This window comes from Silurus meridionalis, chromosome 18 (assembly GCF_014805685.1).
Source record: "Silurus meridionalis isolate SWU-2019-XX chromosome 18, ASM1480568v1, whole genome shotgun sequence".
NCBI lineage: Eukaryota > Metazoa > Chordata > Actinopteri > Siluriformes > Siluridae > Silurus > Silurus meridionalis.
The window spans coordinates 26,691,568-26,714,904 of record NC_060901.1 but is presented as its reverse complement, the minus strand read 5'-3'; the positions used below and the strand labels follow the sequence as shown (position 1 = coordinate 26,714,904).

Here is a 23,337-nt window from a genome sequence, read left to right as displayed (position 1 = left end):
ATCCAAACTGCGAGACCACGACGACAAACTGCAAGGAGCTCAAGAGCTGCTGGAGGAGGCGCAGAACAACATTGGGAACGCTCGAACCCTGAACAGCGACAACCTGCGCAGACTGGAGGAAGTGCAGGTACACACACACACACACACACACACACACACACACACACACACACACACACACCCTTTGCCTGGAAAACACCATCAATTCTTCTACACACAGTTTTTGAAAGAACTCAGCAGGAAGTTTGTTCCAACCATATTGGAGAACTAACCAGAGATCTTCTGTGGACCAGGCTTCTCAAATCTTCGTGTAATCCCAGAAAAACTTGATGATGTTGAGATCAGGGCCATTACACCCAGGACTTCTGGTTCTTCTCTACACTGAAGATAGTTCTTCATAAAATTAGCTGGATGTTTGTGCTTGTTGTCCTGCTGAAGAACAATTTAGGGCCAATCAGATGATGGTACTGCATGATAAAGAAGTATCTCCATGGATTTCTCAGCATGAAGGACACCACATCTCCAACTCTAATTGCAGAAACCTGCAAGAACCCTCCACCATGCTTCACTGTTGCCTGCAGACACTCATTATTGTGCCGCTGTCCAGCACTTCAGCAGGCACTTTCCTCATGCTACTGCACATATTTTACATTTTGAATCATTATTCTGCCCCCGGTTCCTCTGCCCTGTTTCCATGTCTGAGCTTTGGCTTTTTTGGTCTTCCATGGCCAGACTTCTCCAGATAGTACTTGTGTGTACTTGGGTCCCACTGTTTTCCTCCAATTCTTTGTTGATGGAACTGCTGGAAATCGTGTAAATTTTGAAGTAAGCATGATGTGTCCATCTTCTACATCAAGTTTCCTCATCATTGCCCGTTTCTTGGTGCTTCTTCAAAATAACTTGAAGAACACATCTTAAAACCACTATCTCCTTTGTGACACCTTGTTGATGCAGTGTTACTCCTTTGTCTCTTGTCTTGCCATGGTGGAGGATCTGGGGCACAGTTTGAAGCTCCTACACAGCTTTTTCTGTTCCACTTCATGATCAACCTGCAGAATTAATTGATGATTATCAGCACCAAGCAGTTCACACTTTTGTTCATTGATAAAAATTATATATATGCATGTACACACACACACACACACACACACACACACACACACACACACACAGTCTTGTTGTAATAAATGCTCATTAAAACACTCCTGTATGGACAGAGAAAGAGGAACGAGAGCAGTAAAAAGAAAAAGGAGACAGAGGGAATCCTAGAGGACGGAGAGAAGATACTGAACGAAGCCAACGCTCTCTCAGACGACATCAACCGCGGCACTGAGGTCCCCCCCCCTCACACACACACACACACACTTCTTTTTTTTTTTTTTTTTTTTTTTGCAATAAATTCTTTCAATTTTCAAGTTTAAATACATTGAAATAAACGATTTTTCAAATTTTTTTACTAAAAAATTCTAAAAAAAAAAAAGACAAAAAAGAATTCAATAAAATTCATAAAATCCTAAAATAAATTTTTGATCTTGTGATTTTTACTGATGTATTTCTGATATATGTATTTTTTATTTCGATTTTTTTTTTCTGTTCTTTGAATTTGTATTTTATAATATAGGTTGGGTTTTTTTATAAGAATTTTAATCAATACAATTTTAAATCTATTTTGACAATATTTCATGTAACGACATCATAACACTCCCCCTGGGACATGTTCACCATCAGTTCAATTTCCATCCAATAATAAATGTTCTTCAGAATAAATCAGACCTTCTGATGGTTTACACTTTCTCTCTGTGAGTTATTTAGAGAAGATAACAGTTTGATGTGTGGTCCTGTAGGAGTTAGAGGAGATGAAGCGAGATCTCGGACCCCTGCATGATCAACTCGACTACAGAGTGTCTCGCTTGGCTCAAGTCGTGGAGGATGACAAGCTAAAAGATCTAGTGCTCCGAGCCGAGAACCATGCCGCCCAGCTCAACGACTCTGCTACCATACTGGACAGGTGTGTGTGTGTGTGTGTGTGTGTGTGTGTGTGTGTGTTTGTGTGTGTGTTCATGTTTTTTTTTTTTTTTAATAATTCAATTTGATAATTTAAATTTAAGTGTGACAAAGCGTGTGTGATAATGTGTGTGTGTGTGTGTGTGTGTGTGTGTGTGTGTGTGTGTGTAGCATCCTGGCCGGCTAAGAACCTCTCCTTCAATGCCACGGCCGCATTCAACGCCTACAGCAACATCAAGAACTACATTGACGAGGCGGATAAAGCGGCCAAGCAGGCGAAAGCAACAGCTACGGAGGCTGTGCAGCTGGTACACACACACACACACACACACACACACACACACACACACACACACACACACAAAAAGCTGAAATCTGGTTCCTGGAAAAGAATCCTAAAGTGGATCCTGTAAAGATACTAGAACAATATATTACACACACACACACACACACAGACACACAGGAAAACGTACAAATCCATACACATAAACCCTTTACACACACACACACACACACACACACACAGAGTTTTTCAATCACCTAATAGTAGTGATATATTTTGCATAATTAATTATCGGCCAATCAGCATGCAGTATGTCAGGCTCCACCTTCAGTAGTTCACTGAATTCTTGAAATAATGGTTCCTGGAAAGGTTCCTGAAGTTGACATTTTTCCTGCAAAGATGTATACAATACAACACACACACACACACACTTTTTTTTTCTTCCTCCATTCGGCACCTCATAAAAATCCTGAAGCGAGCGCAATAATCAGCTTGTGAGTGAGTGAGTGTGTGTGTGTGTGTGTGTGTGTGTGTGTGGAATGAAACTGCAATTGCACCCAAACACAATGAATATGCTAAACATGCCGAATGTTAATGTGAAGAAGCCGAGCAGGTTTTTACTCACAGCCCATCATTCTGTGTAAAAATTAAATTACCTCAGTCTGTTTGTGCAGCACGGTTTACGTGTGTGTGTGTGTGTGTGTGTGTGTGTGTGTGTGTGTGTGTGTGTGTGTGTGTGTGGGCTCTCCGTTTTAAAGGCCACGGGACCTAGAGGTGCTCTGAAAGATGAAGCGAAGATCTCGTTGCAGAAAAGCCAGCGTCTTTGGAATGAGGCTAAGAACCTGGAGAACGTTGTGAAAGGTAATTTAGATATTGCCAAATGTTTGTGGACACCAAAGATTTTGAACATTGAGTTCATTATTCTAATAAACTACAGTGATCTGGGAAGATGTTCTTCTAGATGTTGTGGAGATTTTGTTTAGATTTGTGTTTGTTCATCTCCAAAGGTAACACATCCAAAGACGTCCTATACAATTGCGTGCCTCCAACTCTGTGGTAACAATTTGAAGATGAACCATGTATGGATAGAAAAGTCAGGTGTCCCAATACTTTTGGTATTTCACTTTCAGCGTAGCTCCAAACTGTTTCTTATAAAATCTACAAATTCAAACTTGTGAAGTTTCCTTTCAGAATTGTACATTTTCAGCTTTACAATTCAAGCTAATCCAGAGTGTATAAAATGGAATTACAAGCTAGCTACTACTAGCTACTGTAGACTGCTAGCTACTAGCTTTGCAAAAAAATAATAATAATTTGTTAGTGATGTTTGCACGTAATTTTTTTTTTACCTGTTTTTTTTTTATATCTACCACATAAAGTGGTTGCTAGCTACCAAACATATCTTATCAAATAACTTGTTACCTGTAACATTAGCGATTAGCAGTGACCTTTGGCTTGCTGCTAATTCGGTCCTCAAAAAACTGTATGTATTTAAGAAGGTACCAAGCGAGGAAATATAATTTCTTTATTTGCCTCTTTTTTTTTCCCGATCATTTTGTAGGAATTTGTAGTGAAAATTTTTATTTCCTGTCACTTGGTAAAAACAACCGTGTGGGGACATCAGTGTGAAAATGGAGTTTAAGTAGACTTTGTGAATGGATTTCTTTTTCTGAGTTTTTTCGTTGTTAAATCCACATCCACCTGTTTGGCTAAAATTTTTTATGTTTTGCCTCTGAAGACAACGGAGATAATCTGGGAGTTCTGCAGCAACGGCTCAAAAGCGCCGATGCCAAGAACAAAGAGCTGCTGAAGGGCCTGGACGAAAATCTGGCAGTGCTCCGAGCCATCCCCAACGGTGTGTGTATAGGAGTGTGTGTGTGTGTGTGTGTGTGTGTGTGTGTGTGTATATATATATATATATATATATATATATATATATATATATATATATATATATATATATATATAGTGGAAATACACTGACTTTTCTGTTTTTTCAGAGACACATGCATGTTTCTTTGGTATCTTGTAATATATAATGTAACAGTATGAAAATTCACTTTAACCTATAAAGTCTATAAATATTTAAACTTTATTTCAATTGAAAAATCCTCCCTTAGCATAAATAACAGCTTTGAACAAGCTCCAAACATTCAGCTAAAATAACTTTTCCATGCCTCTTGTAAAACTTGCCAAAGATGTTCTTCACTAGTTGGACATTTTTATCCCAGAGTAGTTCAATATGATAGAAATATAGACATTTACCTCACATTTTTGAGTTAAAAACTAAAATATTAAACAGAATAAAATTTCATTGCAAAAAAAAAGATCCCATCTGCAGCATACTTAATTTACTGTAAAAAATATATATATAAAAAGTTTACTGCTACTCAAACTTTTATTTTATACCAAAGCCTGTTCAACACCCTTAACATTTACTGTTTAATCATTTTTGAATATCTCATCTCATGGAGAACTTTCAGTTTGTTTCACAGTAAACACTTAATACATAATATATACATAATAGTTTATATATATCATTGGTTTTGCCTCATTTTTTAAAGTTTTCAACTGTAAAGTTTACTGTAAAATTTACTAGAGATTATAATCTCAGCGTAAAGTTTACTGTGCGACTCTGGATGCTCCTGATTCAGTGTAGAATTTAGTTGGAATGTTTATGGCAGTCTGAATATAAATAACATTATTCAGCACATACTGTAAAGTTCATAGTAAAGTTGACAAAAAAAGCTTACAGTAAAGGTTACTGGAGATTATTATCTCACAACCTTTTACACAGTGACGTTTACTACTCCTTCCTGGATGTCCGTCTGAATAGAACTAACATTCTTCATCATTTTCTAGATTTTTTACTGTAAAGTTTACAACACATCTCTGGATGTACTTAATTCGGTGTAACATTTTGTGGAAAATATTTGTCATTCTGAATATAATCAACAATCATCCTTTTATTGCCTAGTTTACATTAAAGTGTCTGGAAAGGTTTTTGGGGTGTGTATTCTCACAACATTGTTTACTATAAAGTTTACTAATGTCTCTCTGACTATAACTACAATTATTTATCATTATTTTTACAATTATTTACAACTTTGGCTCTTTTAGTGTTAAATATATTTTTGCTAAGTTTTTTTTTTTCACTTCAGATATGTAAAGTTACTGTAAAGTTTGCATAGGGAAATTACGTTGCCAGGACTATTCATGTAAAAACTTCCAACAACCATAACTTATACAGTAAAAATGTAAAAAAAAAAAAAAAAAGAAAAGTCAGGTTTACAATAATAAATATCATTGTTAGAATCTCTGAAAAGAGTTTTATTGTAAATTGTACACTGAATTAAATACATCCAGATAAATTCTACAGTAAAAACTTAAAAAGTAATATCTGTAGGACTTTAGGTCTTTAAAAAGTTCCTCTGTAACTTTTACTGTAAAGTTGTCAACATCTATGTTGTAATATTTTTTCGATTCTTGATTAAGTTTATTGCACAATCTTAAATTTTCAAGCTTCCTGGCTATTAGCAAATCTGTTCTCTGAATTTGACTCCATTCAATATTTAAAAGTGTTTTCACTGTAAAGTTTACACTGTAATAATATTTTTGTAAAGTATGTACACCAACTAAGCAAATGTCTTTAGTTAGTGTTACCGTAACTTTTTTCTGGCCTCAGACACGGCGGCAAAGCTCATGGCCACGAAGCAGAAAGCGAGCAAAGCGAACGACACGGCCATCGAGGTTCTGGCTCGGCTCAAAGACATGAACCAGAACCTGATGGGCCTGAATCGGAACTTCAGCACACTGAAGGATGACATCAACAAAGCCAACAATCTCATCCAAGACCCCGAGAAAAACAGTAGGTCTCGGCTTTTCTCAAGCTAGGAGTTTCTTTCAATCTTGTAAATTTGAGCTTGTGAACAAATACATTCTATGGACTAAAATTTGTGGACACCTGAGCAGAAGATTGTGATTTTTGAACATTCCCTCCCACATGGCTTTTCTCATGAGCTTCCACTAGTTAAGGGTGTTAGTAGGTAGGGTGAGATAGTGAGGCCTGGAGTGTTGTTCCAATTGCTCCCTAAAGGTTTGGATCTCTATAGCAGGAGATCTTCCACAACTTCCAATCCATGGAAAGCAGATCTTCATAGAGCTGGCTTTGTGCACAGGAGCATCGTCCTCCTTGATCAGGTTTGGGTCTTGTAGTTTAGGTGAGGGGAAAATATAATGCATCAGCATCCATAGATGCCTATGTTTTTGGAGAAGAACCACACAAGTCAGGTGTCCTGATGATGAGTTTTGTCCATGGAGTGTATTTTGTTCAATCAGAAACTGGTCCAATAAAATGTTTTGACTTTTTTCGTAGTGTCTCCATGTGTCTTACAATCATATTTTTTTTCTCCTCCTACATTTTACATTATCAACATCAACAGCGATAAGTATGTATCTCAGTTTCTATACCATCTTCTCTAGCTTTAGCATGTTCCATGCTCCATCCATCCATCTATCCATCCATCCATTGATTTTTCATGTCGACGCATGCACGTAGCTTTCCATCTTTTTGCTAAATCAATCCCAGATTCCCTGCTAGCCTAATACACGCTTTAACTAAAACCTATGCTAATCGTAAACACACATTTCCTGTGCTCTCTGATTCTTCTAGCACGTGCTCATCGACTTCTCTTTGCTGCTTCTATCAGTCTTTGGGTCTGAAATGAACACTTGCTGTTTGTACACTGTATGGACAAAAGTTTGTGGACATCCGAATATAAGAATGTGGGTTTTTTTTTTAACATCTCATAAGGAGCTCCAGACTTCTGGGAAGATGCTTCACTGGATTTTGTGGAGATTTTAGGAAGATGTTGTGGAGATTTGTGGGAAATCAGGGTGCTAGTAAGTAGGATAAGGTGAGGTGAGGTGATGTGAGGGGGTCCCAATTCATCTCTGTAGGGTTGGAGATCGAGAGCAGGAGATCTTCCACATCTTCCAACCTAAGAAAATCAGATATTGGGTGTCCCAATTCTTTTGTACCAACAGTCCATTTTCTGCTGTTTGCTAACCACCTTGCACTTGATATCTACCTACCCTTGTGTGTGTGTGTGTGTGTGTGTGTGTGTGTGTGTGTGTGTGTGTGTGTGTGTGTGTGTGTGTGTGTGTGTGTGTAAAGTCCACGCAGCCGGCGCTAAAGTGAAGGATCTGGAGGATGAAGCTGAGCGCCTGCTGGAGAAGCTGAAGCCGATCCGTGAGCTGCAGGACAACCTGCGCAAGAACATCTCTCAGATTAAGGAGCTCATTAACCAGGCTCGCAAACAGGCCAACTCTGTGAGTCCACACACACACACACACACACACACACACACACATGTAAAATTGCAATAGTATTATTATTATTATTATTATTATTATTATTATTATTATTATTTTGTTATTTATTCGCATATAAATCCGTACCAGAAAAACCACGTTAACATGCAATCAACTGGGATGGTCCACTCTGTCCATCATTTAAGTAAAAGTTAAAATTTACAGTAAAGTTTATTGTAAAGATTACAGTAAAGGTGACTGGAGATTATTATCTAACAACTTTCGATAAATCTTGGATGTCAGTCTGAATAGAACTTACATTTCTAGTCCTAGACTGTAAAGTTTTACACTGTAAAGTTTACAACAAATCTCTGGATGTTCTTCATTTAGTGTAGAATTTAGTGTTAAATATCTGTCAGTTGAGTGTAAAGTTTCTGGAAAGGTTTTTGGAGTTTATTATCTCACAACATTGTTTACTGAAGTTCACACACACACACACACACACACACACACACACACACACACACACACACACACACATCCGTATGTTTACAGATAAATGTATACAATGAAGGCACTTTCATTTATTTATATATTTGTAGTATTTTTTTTCCACAATTATTTTTATGTTTACTGTAAAGTTTTCATAGTGAAATGTTATTTCATTAACTTTTAATGTATTAATAGAAAAAATAAAATATTATAAACTTAACATCCAAAGAACCATAACTTATATAGTAAAAATGTACAGTCAGGTTTACAGTAATAAATATAATTGTTAGAAGCTTTTGGACCTCTATAAAGTTTTATTGTACATTTTACACTGAATTAAACACAATTCTACAGTAAAAACATTTCACTCGACTGCAACAATCCACTCCATCAATGATCACCAAACCAGTAGAAGAGAAACTCCTGTGTCGTTACTATAGCAACCGACGTTGTGTACAACCTGGACTTGTAGAAATAATTCAGATTTATATGAGCGATTTTTTTTAACAAGTTCCTGACCTCTGACCTCCAGATCAAGGTGTCCGTGTCGTCCGGGGGAGACTGCATTCGCACCTACAGGCCAGACATCAAAAAAGGCCGCTACAACACCATCGTCCTGAACGTGAAGACCCTCGCCGCCGACAACCTGCTCTTTTACCTCGGCTCGGCCAAATTCGTGAGTAACGGACCGTGTGTGTGTGTGTGTGTGTGTGTGTGTGTGTGTGTGTGTGTGTGTGTATATTTAAGTCCACTGTAATATTAAAACAGACTTGTTTTGGGGGCGGGGTTATGCTAAACTGGGTTGAAAAGGTTCTGGTAAAATATTCAAATTAAACCTACAGACACGCAATAAATCCACAATTCACATCAATTCTTTTTAATGAATGGGTCTGTGACTGTTACAATACACACACATGTACACACACACACCCACACATTAAGTGAAGGAAGGAAAGAAGAAAAGAAATCAGGAAAGGAAAGAAGGAAGTAAAAAATGGCAGGAAGGAAGAAAACACAGTAGTCACAATTCATGTTCAAGGAGGAGTGTGTGTGTGTGTGTGTGTGTGTGTGTGTGTTTCCTCACCACTGCTTTAATGAGGAAACATTAAAATGCACATTGTGTTTATTACTTCGAATCCACAGATAAGCAGCCATTACCTGCAGCTAAAAGGGAAACAATAAAGGCTTATTACTGTATCTTTGGACCTAATACATTCTACACACACACACACACACACACACACACACATCCCACGAGAAGGTGTGTTTGTGTGTGTGTGTGTGATCAGGGCAGTGAGGCAGCAGCAGCAATTAGCCGGGAGTTTAAACTGAGGCTGTTTCACACTGATTTCCCTTGAGATGTCAAACACACAAACACACACACACACACACACACACACACACACACACACACACACACACATACACACACACACATATATATATATATATATATATATATATATATATATATATATATATATATATGCGCATGTAAACTCTGTGTTAGTGGCAAAGCAAGACAAGACTGTGTGTGTGTGTGTGTGTGTGTGTGTGTGTGTGTGTGTGTGTGTGTGTAGGTGGACTTCCTGGCGATCGAGATGAGGAAGGGAAAGTGAACTTCCTGTGGGATGTGGGGTCAGGGGTCGGTCGAGTGGAGTATCCCGATCTCACTATTAATGATGGAAACTGGCACCGAATTGAAGCCTCGCGGTATTCAACATACACACACACACACACACACACACACACACACACCTACATGCGCACACACACACACACACACACACACACACACACACACACAAACACGCTAATACACACACACACACACATTATCATGTTTTATTGATGAACATGTGTGTGTGTGTCTAGAGTGGGTCTAAATGGCAGTGTGTCTGTTCGGCCCCTTGAGGGCCCCAAAGCGGGCATTGCACCCACCTGGCAGAGCGCCAAGTCTCCTGAGAGCTACACAGTGCTGGATGTGGATCAGAACGCTTACCTGTTCGTAGGAGGAATGCTGGGCAGTGTCAAGGTACACACACACACACACACACACACACACACACTTCTCACTTTACACACAGATACACACTTCAGGGAAAAAGGAAAGACAGGAAGGACCGGATGAAAACATGGAAAGAAGTGAGGAAAAGAGAGTGAATATAAAAGGAAAATGCAGGATCGGATGTTAGGGGGTCATAAAGGACTGGAACAGGAAGGATGCATAAAAGAAATTGTAAAGAAGTTCTGAAAAGAAGAAAGGAAAGGTGGAAAGTGAAGAAAGAGACTGATGCAAAAGAAGGAAAGAGCTGTGAACGCAAGGGATAGAAGAAAGGAAGGAAAGATGGGGATGAAACAGGATTGAGAAGGAAGGAAAGTATGGAGGTGGTGGAGGAAGCTGATGTAAATTAACAAAAGAAAGAAAGAAAGAAAGAAAGAAAGAAAGAAAGAAAGAAAGAAAGAAAGAAAGAAAGAAAGGGATAAAAATGTGGAAAGGGAAAGATTGAAAGGAACGAAGAAATATAACAGGAATGAGGACGGAGTAGAAGAAAAAGGAGGTGATGGAGGAAGGAGAAAAGGTGATTAGTACAGAAAGGAAAAGAGGGAAAAGGAAGGAGAGAAAACAGGAAGTGGTAGAAACTGGGGTGAAGAGGTGAAGGAATCGGGGTGGGATGGGTAGGGAGGAATTGACAGAGGGGTAGAATAAGGGAAGTGAAGTGAGGGATGAGGAAGAAAGGAACTAAGGACTGAGATAAAAGAGGATGGGAATTCGATTAAACAAATGGGAAGGAGAGGAAATGGATGGAAAGGAAAGTCATGTGTGTGTGTGTGTGTGTGTGTGTGTGTGATGGCAGAAAGCAGATGCGGTGAAGACCATCACCTTCTCCGGCTGTATGGGAGAGACTTACCTGGACAGTAAACCAATCGGATTGTGGAACTACAGGGAAAGAGGTGGAGACTGTAAAGGATGTGTGGTCAGGTACAAACATCTCCACCTTCTACATCTCTATGGATTTAAACAGTTCTGAACTGATCCTGTGTGTGTGTGTGTCCCCTCAGTCCTCAGCCTGCCGACTCCGAAACCGTGGTGCAGTTCGACGGTGATGGCTACGCTGCCGTCAGTCGTCCGACGCGATGGAACCCCAACGCTTCAACGGTGACCTTCAAATTCCGCACGTTCTCCACCAGCGCTGTGTTGATGTATCTTGCCACCAAGGACATGGTAACGTATAGTTTGTCCCACACACACACATATAAGCACAACATCTTCAACTCAGTCGCGTCTCTCCGAGCAGAAAGACTTCCTGAGCTGTGAGCTGAGTGAAGGTCGTGTGAAGGTCAGCTACGATCTCGGTTCAGGGACTGGTTCCGCACTCAGCCATAAACGCCACAACGACGGACGATGGAAATCACTCACCATGACTCGCTCGAAAAAAAAAGGTTATCGTAATTTCTGATTTGAAAATTCCTTCCTCTAGATGTAAAGCAAACAAAAGGTTCCTCATCTGACCTCTTTCTCTCAGGCACTTTGACCATCCTGGACATAGACACCAACGAGGAGGAGAAACTTTTCATAGACTCTCAGGGAGGAGCAACAGGGCTTAACCTGAAGGAGGATGAGAGGATCTACTTTGGTGGTTTACCCACCATCGGGAACTACAGGTAAACACCTCCAACAAGCAGGGCAGCAGAAGTTCATTGGTCTTCAGAAGATCGTCAATTCAAACCCAAGCTATAGCAAAGATTCTCGAGCTCAACTCGAGGTGATTAACTCAATTCTTCTGAGCTGATTTGTTAAGGCATTGGACTGTGGACCAGAAGGTCACCAGTTCAAATCCTAGCACCACCAAGATGCCACTTTTGGGCGCTTGAGCAAGACCTTATTGAAACAAATGCCAAATTCTGTCTTAGCCATATGCAGTGAATGTAAGGTGTTGGTGTGGGACCATTACAAGTTTGAGACCACTTGATGGTTGTTGAGATTAGAACCCAGAGTGGTGGTGGTCAGATGGCCAGCAGATATAAGTGAAAAGGTCATTACCGAAAAATTTCTTGGGAAATAACGAGTAGAACAGAAAGAACTAGGAGCCAATGATACCACCAGTTCTGAACTTTTGAACCAACCAAGTAACACCTAGCTAGCATGGCTCTGTTGTTGCCACTGGAACAAAATGCCAATTGGAACCACCAAGCAAGTTGAAACCTGGATAAATGTTATTGCGCTAACTTGATATGTTAACGTCTGGTAAGTGATAGTGTTTTACCACTTTAACATTCGATTTATTTATTTTTTATAGCAAATCCAGGGAGAAGCTCTATCATCAAATTTTACTTTAATGCATGTTTTAGAAGCCACATCATGCCTTTAACTCGCAGCCAAGCGACAGTTTATGACTATAAAACATTGTTGGTTAGCACTGAACTGCCCTGAAGTCGCCTTGGCGCTAAGTCACGCTTCCCAAGATCTGATATTCCCATGCTATCGACTTTCCCTGCTTCCTGGCTCCATTTGTATGTAAATATTAAAGATGGTAAGATTCACCAGTTCTGTATTAACTGTATCCTGGTATGTATTGTGTCAGGCCTGAGGTGACCCAGAGGAGATACTCCGGGTGTATGAAGGACATTGAAGTATCCCGAACGCCATACAACATCCTAAGTAGTTCCGACTACACTGGAATAAGCAAAGGATGCAGCATTGAGGTGTCCTTTCTTCTTGATCATAAAACTTTCCATATTTCTTTCTTGCTCTCTTTCTCTCACTTTTTCTAACATGTCCTCCTGTCTTCCCCACTTGGCAGAACGTCCACACGGTCAGTTTCTCCAGGCCCGGCTATGTGGAGTTGAATCCGATGGTGTTGGACATTAGTTCGGAGATTACACTGTCCTTCAGCACCAAGAAAGAGAACGGAATCATCCTATATGGCCGGGGTGGATTGACCACCCTGACCCACAGCTCACAGAGCATCCAGAACCGCAACCTCGGCCGCAAGCGCAGGCAGACCGGAGAGGTGAGGGGGAGTCTTTGGGGAGTCTTGCGGGACAAAGTGATCTAGAAAAAAATTACACAAAAAATTGGACAGAAATGTAGACGAAGAGGAGGAATGGACAGAAATAGATAGGGAGAAGAAAATGAGAGAAATAGAAACGACAGAAAAAGACAAACAGACAGATGGGAGAAGATGATTTGGTAGAGCGACGGAGACCAGGAGGGCAAAAAAAAAGATCTACTTAGAAAGAAAGACAGGTGGACCGACAGACAGGAATACCGAATCAGACAGGGGTCGGAGAAATTGTTAGAAAGATTGATGGAAAAAAAAAAAAGAAAAATGCAGGAATGGGGAGAGGGAGAGGAGGAAGATGATTGTTTGCGGTCCTCGGTTCACCATAACAGTGATGAAGCCAGAGGGTTAGCGGTGTGTCTCACATGCTATAAAGGAGATTGATGACTCACCTGTGTGTGTGTGTGTGTGTTTGTGCAAGAGTGTGTGTGCAAGTGTGTGAGTGTAATTGCTTCTGGCCGATATAAAACAAAACACACTCTCTCAAGACCAGCGGCGCAAGGATCGGTTTAATTAAAATATGACATCCTACGTCTCTTTCTCTAATGTCTCTTTCTCTCTTCCTTTCATCCTCCCTCTCTTTCGTTCTCTCTCTGTGTTTCTCTCACTCTATCTCGGGGGCATCACATCAATTACATGGTGCAGGTCGTAGCTTTAACCTGCTCTCTCCTTCCTCCCCTCTATAAAACCCTCCTTCGCTGCCTCCGTGCGCCCCTCACTCGTAAAAATAGATTTATCCTCCACCTCGTTGATGGATGGGGTCCAATTTGCACCAGGTCCTCGCGAGACGCCGTCCGAGAGCGTCCCCTTTCTGAAAATCATTATGGGCCCTAAATGAAGTGGACGTGGCCGGGGGTTGTTTCCTGCTCCTCTTTTTTATTTTCTCCCCATTTTTCCTCGCTTGTTCTTGCCACAAGGGCTTTCGAGAATCAAAGCCATGCTTGTGCATGTCTTGCTGTAATTTTGTGTCTACTTGAAGGAGTGTGTGTGTGTGTGTGTGTGTGTGTGTGTGTGTGTGTGTGTGTGGTTCAGCTCAATTCTGGAAGAAACATATTTTTCTCTTCTAAGAGCTTCTGTGGTCGGGGAGGTCAGGAATGGACCATGGAATGTTGACTTGTTCAGGTCAGGGCAGGGGAGATCTTTAGCTTATTTATGGTTTTGGAAGGTCACAGTGGTGAGACAGGCAGGACACAACCATTAAACACCTTCAAGTTTAATCATGAAGGAGTGCTTCATTGAGTGCGGAAAAGGGGCAGGGGAAAAAAAAATGGGTGGAACAATGTTGCTTGATGATAGACAGTCCGTAACGATTGCGTTTTGGTGCTGATGTGACTTTGTTCAACCAGTTACATTCATGGTCTTTCCGCTTTCCCCAGTATCAAGCTCCCTGCTGGCCATTATTGCTTGGCCTCCGCTTCAGCCGTCACAGCTTGAGGTTGTCCAGTAAGCGCTGGAAACCTACAGGGGGCCCCATTGAGCCCAAAAGGCAGGAAACATGACTCTTGCTTCTAGTTTGCAGCCCTTTGATAATGGACAAGCATTAGGAGTTGGGGGGGGGGCATTAGGTGTCAAAACCAGATACCTAAGACTGGGTGGTACAGTGCTGTCCAGTACTTTCTGATGCTGAAAACAAGGGCGTTGTGTTCCGGACCGTTGTATGTTCCTCAGGTCACTCATCTAAGGCTTTAGACCTGGTTTGCAGATTCTGTTAATCCATTCCAAGGGTGAAACATTTGCTGTAAAGTTCCTCTGACACGAGCTGTTAGACTCTGCACGCCTATGTGCAGAGGTGGAACAAGGTTCCCTGTCATGCTACCAAAACCAGAGCAGGTTCTGTTAATTAATAAGTGATGCAGGACCAGTTCTGGTCGGCTGTTATTAGTGTATCTGTGTTGTCATCTATCTGTCTGTCTGTTCTATCTGGTTGGATCTCTGTCTGACGGTCTGGCTGTGTTTCTGACTGGCTCTCTACATACATGCTTGATTAATCTGTCTGTCTGTCTAGTTGTCTAATACTTGATATGGTTGGTGGTTTGTCTGTCTACATATATGTCTGTCTGTCGTCCCATCTGGTTGGATGTTTGTCTACATATCTGTTTGATTAGACTGTCTGTCTCTCTGTCTCTGTCTAGTTATCTATGGTTCCATCTGGCTGGTTGTCTTCTTACAAATACGCTTGATTGGTCTGTCTAGATGTCTCTCATTCCATTTTCGTTGATTGTTTTGTCGACTCTCTGGCTGTGTGTCTGACTACATATCTGTTTGATTGGTCTCTGCTTGTCTGTTGATTCATCTGGTTGATTGGCTGTTTGACTGTCTTGCTTCGTGTCTGACTGGTTGCCTACATATATACTCGATTAATCTGTCTGTCTAGTTGTCTGTCATTCCATCTGGTTGGATGTCTGTCTGCCTGGTCCTGGTCTGTTCGACTGGCCATCTATGTGTCCGATCATCTGATTCTCAGGTTGTTTCTTACCTAGCTGTTTGTCTGATTCTACTCTTTTTAGCAGGTTCTATGTAAAATAAGTTCCTCTTTTGTCCTTTCTGTTCTCTCTCCTTTCTGTAGCCGTACGTGTCAGTCCAGTTGATTAAAGGATCTCTGGAGGTGCTGGTGTTCAGTGGCAGTAAGAACCCACGTCGCGCCATTAGAAAACCTGACGAAGTGATTTTACATGATGGACTTGAGCACTCACTGCGCATCCGCCGCCACTCAGGAGGGTGAGAGAAGCATTAATTTACGCCCTAGTCATCTTTCTATCTTCATCTCTTCATCTCCATTTCACATTTTCACCTTTCTTTTCTTCTTTCTTTCTTCTACATTCTTTCATTTATCCTTGTAAAAGTACAGATTGGACTTTGACAGTGTGTGTGTGTGTGTGTGTGTTAGCTCATTCTCAGTGCAGGTGGATGAAGAGGACCGAATAGAGCAGGCACTACCCAATGATCAGCCAATCATAATCCAGAGGCTGTTTGTGGGCGGAATTCCAGCTGACATGGCTGGAGGCCTGCAGAGACCCGGCCGGCCGTTTGAGGGCTGCATCTGGAACCTTCTGATCAACACCATGTACGTCTATCATCACACACCGATACACACCTTCACAAACCTACACACACCTATACACATCTACACAAACCTACACACACCGAAAGACACCTATACATACCTATTCACACCTACACACTCCTAAACATGCCTACTCACCCTTATACAAACCTATACACACATCTACACAAACCTACACACACCTATACACATCTACACAAACCTACACACACTGAAAACACCTATACATACCTATTCACACCTACACAGACTTATTAACACCTACACACCCATATTCACCCCATACACACCTACACAACCCTATACACACACCTATACACACATCTACACAAATCTACACACACATATACACTCATCTACACAAACCTACACACTCCTAAGCACGCCTGCATACCCCTATGCAGACCTACACACATCTATACACACCTATACACACACCTACACACTCCTAAACATGCCTACACACCTACACATATACAGACATCTTTACACCCTATACACACATACACACACCTATACACACATCTACCCACACCTTTACACACACCTATACACACCTATATACTCCTAAACATGCCTACAATTACACACACCTATACACACACCTACATAACCTAAACACACCCATACACACCCCTATAAACACTTACACACTCCAACACACATCAATACACACCTACACACATCTACACAAACCTACACATTTCTATGTGCACCTACATAGACCTAAACACACCTTCAGACTTCTACACAGACACCTACATAAATCTACACACTCCTACACACACCTACAGACACCTGCACACTCCTACACATACCTACACACTGGTAAAACTGGTAAACACACCTACACAAAACCAACACATTTCTACAAAAGCCTACACACTCATTCACACCTACACACACTCCACCACACTCCTACACACCTACACTCTTGAAACACACCTACACACTCCACCACAATCCTACACACACACTTTTACACACCTTCACACTCACAATCACTCTTACACGCACCGACACACTACACATTCCTACACACACCTACACATTCCTACACACTCCTACACACACCTGCACACAAAACACACTCCTAAATAAACATACTAATAAACAGCTACACTCTCCTATAAACACGACACTTACACACTTACACACATACACACACTAAACAAACCCCTACACACACCTACACACCTCTACACACACAAAGCAAACTTCAAAACACACCTAAACACCTCTACACACACAAAACAAACCTCTACACACACTAAACAAAGCCCTACACACTCCTACTCACAGCTACACACCCCTACACACACACTAAAACTCCTACACACTTTAACACACACTCTAACTCATGCATTTCTTTCAAAAGCCAAAAACTGGTGTCCTTGTACTTAAATTACTTACAAATACATCCACTTTATATCTCAACAACACAACACAAAAAACCACAACAGGACAACCAGAAGTAGAAAGAAAACAGAGTTTTTTTGGTAAACCAGGCCGTGTGCTCCCCCTACTGGCTGAAGAAAGCCCTGAGAACGTTTTTACTGCTGTAATAAAGTAATGGAGCTGTGTATCAGGGTCGATAATAACATGCTGTAAATCCGATGAGCTGCATTAGCCGTTACTGCCGTACACACACCAGAAGCTAGGTGCGATGTGTGTGTGTGTGTGTGTGTGTGTGTGTGTGTGTGTGTGTGTGGCGGTTTAAAATGAGCCTCGCGCCCGGCCGGCGGCTCTGTTTTGAGGTGCAGTCATATAAATGAATCGCCAGGTTTTTCTTTCGCTAATGATGAGTATGAATCTCTGTCAGAAAGCCCTTGACCTCAGTGGCGGAGCGTTAAACGAGTGTGTCCTTGCTCATAACTGTGGCCATTATTCACTAGTCACTCTGGCGTTTGTGTGTGTGTGTGTGTGTGTGGGTGGGTGATTGGGTGGGTGGGTGTTTGCACCGTGTATCAAAATTCACCCCTAACCTCAGCCCTTGATATTGATGTAATGATATGATGTAGGGTATTCTCATTTTTTGACCCGAGAAACAAGGCAAGGGAAGGCTAGTTCTGGTTAGCAAGCTCACGCTTACAATTAGCAGCTAGTCTGTCGCTAGCGAATCACAAATCGGACAGCTGTTAGTTTGCTGATTAGCTAGCTACTAAGGAAACTATAAGGAATTGTCTAAGTGGTTAGCTAGCTAGTAAATAAAATTCTGCCACCTCATTTTTGGCTTGCTAGCTAATCTTCGGCTAGCTATTTGGTTAATTAGGAGTTTGTAATTAAGAACTCAACTCTTTTTCTTTTTAATTTTTGTTAGCTAAGCCTGTCAAACTATTTGTTTAACTAGCATTGTTTTCTCAGAATTGATAATGTAGCTAATTGGAATGCTAATCTACCTAAAATTCACCGAATAAACACAAAATTCCCGTTGTTAGAATCATTAAAATCTTGTTGCATCATGACAAGTTTTTTTAAAGTACGACAGGAGCACAATGTGGCACACGGAAACGTTTATAACAAACTTTGCTAAGTCTGATAGCTAGCTATTAGCTAAAGTTAGCAATGAACTGATAGTGGGAATCATGGTATGTTGTCCTAATATGATCCCAATCGGGACTTGTACATGCTAGCTACCTCACTACCCCTTGATTTATACTAGCTAGAAAAATGGGCGTGGCCTTATTTGATTGATATTTTGCATCTAATTCCATTAACCTGTCGCTCAATTGCAGCCCGATGGACTTCTCGCAGCCGGTGGCCTTCGAAAACGCCGAAATCGGGCGGTGTCCTGACGTCGCCCCACCTCTTCGACCTCCACCGCCACCACCAGGTGCAGAAAAAGAGGAGGAAAAAGAGGACGAGGAGAAGGAAGTAACCCCGCCCAAATTACCCACTTATACAGTGAGGCCACCGGCTCCACCTTCTACGGTACGTCCTGTGTAAAAAAAAAAAAAAATGGTGGCATCTGATGGGTTGGAGAACAGCTGCTGCGAGTGTGTGTGTGTGTGTGTGTGTGTGTGTAGAAGGCTATAAAAATGGAGCACTTTTCCAGGCCATTAGCCTCAAAGATGGGGTGAGGGCAGGAGTTATATATTGAGAGGGCTAGAGAGACAGAAGTGGAGTGAGATGGATGAAGAGAGGGAGAAAGAGGACGAGAGGAAAAGCTACACCACGCTAGCGCTTCACCTTTTCTCTCCTCTTGAACCGTCGCTAACAGCTCCAACGCTAATGATGATTGTGCTTCCTGTGCCGCCTCATTTAGCAGCTTCATCACCCTGAAGAACGTTTTCCCCCAAGCAACTCCCTGTCCGCCGAGGCCACGCCCACTCCGATCCCATTATATGGCATACATTTTCATTTGGCCACCACATTGTTGTTTTTTTTTTATTCCTTCTTTCCGTCTCATCGCCAGTTACGTAGGACTTCGCGAATAGCATTACAGAATCAATTAAAACATTACTCAGTCTGTCTAAAAAGGCTTTAGCTGAACATGCTAGGATTTTCTTTAAATAAATTTGTTAAGTAGCTAGCGAATTGTTTTTGCTGCTAGCGTTAACTGGTGCTACCAGAAAAAAACGTCGCCCACTTTCTTTTCTTTGATATCTGTCACGGGGAGACCTGATACGGCAAAAGTATTGGGACACCCTAATTTTCTTTTCCTAACACCTGTGAAAAAATCGCTGCATGATACCCTGCATGATACCATGTTCACCCTGCTGCTTCTAGGCCACGCCTCCTGCTGATGTCATCACCGTTCCTGCCGTGCCCATCGATGTCCATGAACCATCGGTAATGCTATTCTAAAACTCACACACACACACACACACACACACACACACACACACACACACACACACACACACACACACACACACACACACACGAGAGAGAGCCCCAGAACTGCCATGCTGTGTACTTTACTGCCATCTGCAGGACACCATCTGCACCGCACCTCCAGTGCTCCTCACACACACACACACACACACACACACACACACACACACACACACACACACACACACACACACACACACAGTTTGTGTTCAGAGGTTTTCACCCAAACAGTGGAACATGATCTATCTCCTGATTGACTTTCTGTTTGTCCAATCACAGGTCTCCTGTGCGGTGGGGGCGGAGCCTGAGGTCCTGGATTTAGCGAAGCAGTTCGGTCTCTCGAGGAACAGCCATATGGAGTTTGAGTTTGACGACCGGAAGGTGAAGAACAGGTGAAGATCAAATCATTATCTATCTATCTATCTATCTATCTATCTATCTATCTATCTATCTATCTATCTATCTATCTATCTATCTATCTATCTATCTATCTATCTATCTATCTATCTATCTATCATGGGTTTTTGTTTTTTTCCCTCAGTGGGAACATTAGGTGGCAAATCGCATCATAAATGACATAAACGATCAAAACGAATCATCTTCCAGTATGCAAATCACCTCATTTGCATATTCTAAAACATGATTTACATATTTGGTGATTTTGTTGAAGCCTGATTATAGAGTTCGAGTTGAGGACTGAGGCAGATTCGGGGCTGGTGTTCTACATGGCCAGAATAAATCACGCTGACTTCGCCACGGTGCAGGTGAAGGAGGGGATGGCTCACCTAAGCTTCGACCTCGGCAGCGGCAACACGTCCGTCAGCGTCCCCCGTATCATCAACGACGGCCACTGGCACAAGGTTCAACCAGAATATCTGTCTGTCTGTCTGTCTGTCTGTCTGTGTGTCTGTCTGTCTCTATAAATATTGGCACCCTAAATATTGGCTTAATGGTGTGTGTGTAGATTAAAGTGCTTAGGGATAAACAGAGGGGAATCCTGACTGTAGACGGACGTTACATCAAACACACCGTGAGTCCGAAGAAAGCTGACATCCTGGACGTGGTGGGGAAGCTGTACGTCGGGGGTCTTCCTCTAAACTACACCACCAAGCGCATAGGACCGGTACTGCACACACACATGCACACAACCACACATATATAAATAGCTGATATATTGACACGTATGCTGGCATTGTGTGTGTGTGTGTGTGTGTGTGTGTGTGTGTGTGTGTGTAGGTGGTGTACAGCATTAACGGCTGCATCAGAAACTTCCGTATGACGAACGGGCCTCAGGATCTGGACCATCCGAGCTCCAGTTACCGCGTGGGCTCGTGCTTTACCAGCGTGCAGAGCGGCTCGTACTTCAGCGGCACGGGCTACGCTAAAGCAGGTTAGCGCAGGCTGTGTTTCAGATCACACACTGAGGAGTGTGTTAGAACTGTGTAGGAGCTTAAAAAGCCTCGGCTGCGTCTCAAACCCCATTACCGATTTTACAGTGAGCACCTACAGAGTGGGGAACGAGGTGACGGTGGCGCTGGAGTTCCGCACCAGCACCGCTACTGGAGTTCTGCTCGGCGTCAGCGGCCAGACGATGGACGGCCTCGGCATCGAACTCATCAACGGCAAGGTGAGAGAAAGAGAGAGAGAGAGAGAGAGAGAGAGAGAGAGAGAGAGAGAGAGAGATAAAACATAGATAAAAAGAGGAATGGAACAAAGTAGTATAAATGGAGTTAAAGAAAGGAAAGAAGGAAGAAATGACACAAAAAGAAAAGGAAGGATTGAGAAAGAAAGTGAGAGAGGAGTAGGAATAAATTGTGTCCAAAAGAGGGATGAAATAGAGAGAGAAAAGAAAGAGAGAAATAGAAGAGAGATTGCAAGGTGAATAGAAAGGAATAGAAAGGTGCCAAAAAAAGATGATAGAGAGAAAAAAGTGTAAGAAGGGATAGAAAAACGGAGTGTTAAATGAAGTTTTAAAAAAAGGAAGGAGAGAAAGAATGAACGAGACAAAGAAACGAGAGAGAGAGGGGTTTAATTAAAAAGGAGTAATAAAAGCTGTTCAACAAAGAGGGATGGATGACAGGAACGAGTGAAAAGAGGAAGAAATGCGAAGAATAGAAGCTTTAGAGACAATGAGAGAAAGGAAGGGAGTTAAGGAATTGAAAGACTTGCGTTGTTTCTCTCCGTCCCTTCAGCTCCTCTTCCATGCGGATAACGGAGTGGGGCGTGTCACGGCAACCTCCCAGGGGGCGGGGCTCTGTGACGGCCAATGGCATTCGGTCACCGCCCATAAACTGAAGCACCGTCTCGAGCTTATTGTTGACGGACAAAAATCGGAAGCAGCCAGTCCGGACGCTAGCTCCGCCTCCGCCGACACAAACGACCCCGTCTTTGTGGGCGGATACCCAGGTGCGTCCATCGAACCGTCACCATGGTGACAGCATGTTAGGATGTGTGTAGAAAAGCTGCGATTTTTTTTTATATTGAAGGGACCGTTTCAGGATTATTAACATTGGCTCCACCCACTTTTACAGAGAAACACCCACAAATTGCATATTTATTCAAACAAACATGATCTTAACAATAATCATTAATAATATTCAATAATGTCATTATTAGTAATGTATTTCTTGGGGTGTGTGTGTGTGTGTGTTTTACAGAGGGCCTGAAGCAGTTCGGCCTGACCACCAGCGCCCCCTTTAAAGGCTGCATGAGGAACATAAAGCTCATTAAAGCGGGAAAGGTCCTGGAGGTTCAGCTCAACAAAGCGACAGAGATTACTGGGGTCCAGCCTCTTACATGTCCCGCTGCCTAGACACACACACACACACACACACATACACACACACACACACACACACACACACACACACACTAACCATTTGTCTATATCTACATGAAGAACCACCAAAGAAACCCAAAGCAGTGGAAGAAATGGACCCAAACCAAAATAACACACATTTGATTTTCAGGGTCTTGATGTTCTCCATGTTCTCCATCTTTTCCTGTCATGCTTCTATGCTTTTTTAACGAACCAATCCCAGCGTCAAGGGTTTGTGTAGCGATAGACGACTTTCTTACAGTACTGAAGCGTCATTTTCAGGAGACTTGTACTTTTCCTGACTATAAATAAAAACCACTGTTCCTCATGAGTCCTGTTTTCTTACCAAGACCAAGTTTTGGGACGCCTGGGACACTTTTCCATCCATATAAGGTCCTTTTTTAGACTGTTCCCACAAATCTGCTTTTGATTTACATTTTACCCAAAACCTGATCCAAAC

General features: G+C 42.0%; 1 protein-coding gene across 1 annotated transcript in view; it reads left to right on the top strand.

Annotated features, from left to right (window-relative positions):
* The window catches only part of lama2 (laminin, alpha 2), a 95,423-nt gene extending 72,215 nt beyond the window's left edge, over positions 1-23,208 (top strand). The window contains 30 exon segments of the mRNA XM_046873802.1: positions 1-127; positions 1,218-1,334; positions 1,845-2,010; positions 2,176-2,312; positions 3,046-3,148; positions 4,026-4,142; positions 5,973-6,155; positions 6,730-6,735; positions 7,464-7,618; positions 8,625-8,768; positions 9,673-9,706; positions 9,709-9,805; positions 9,968-10,127; positions 10,951-11,075; positions 11,156-11,318; positions 11,392-11,536; positions 11,620-11,758; positions 12,679-12,799; positions 12,898-13,107; positions 15,725-15,876; positions 16,046-16,222; positions 18,958-19,153; positions 19,952-20,014; positions 20,339-20,451; positions 20,730-20,919; positions 21,024-21,182; positions 21,296-21,449; positions 21,556-21,686; positions 22,252-22,465; positions 22,717-23,208. The exon segment at positions 1-127 is cut by the window's left edge and continues 84 nt beyond it. Coding sequence (XP_046729758.1) covers positions 1-127; positions 1,218-1,334; positions 1,845-2,010; positions 2,176-2,312; positions 3,046-3,148; positions 4,026-4,142; positions 5,973-6,155; positions 6,730-6,735; positions 7,464-7,618; positions 8,625-8,768; positions 9,673-9,706; positions 9,709-9,805; positions 9,968-10,127; positions 10,951-11,075; positions 11,156-11,318; positions 11,392-11,536; positions 11,620-11,758; positions 12,679-12,799; positions 12,898-13,107; positions 15,725-15,876; positions 16,046-16,222; positions 18,958-19,153; positions 19,952-20,014; positions 20,339-20,451; positions 20,730-20,919; positions 21,024-21,182; positions 21,296-21,449; positions 21,556-21,686; positions 22,252-22,465; positions 22,717-22,871 — 4,153 coding nt within the window. The 3' untranslated portion in view covers positions 22,872-23,208.
* Positions 23,209-23,337: the final 129 nt, after the last annotated feature.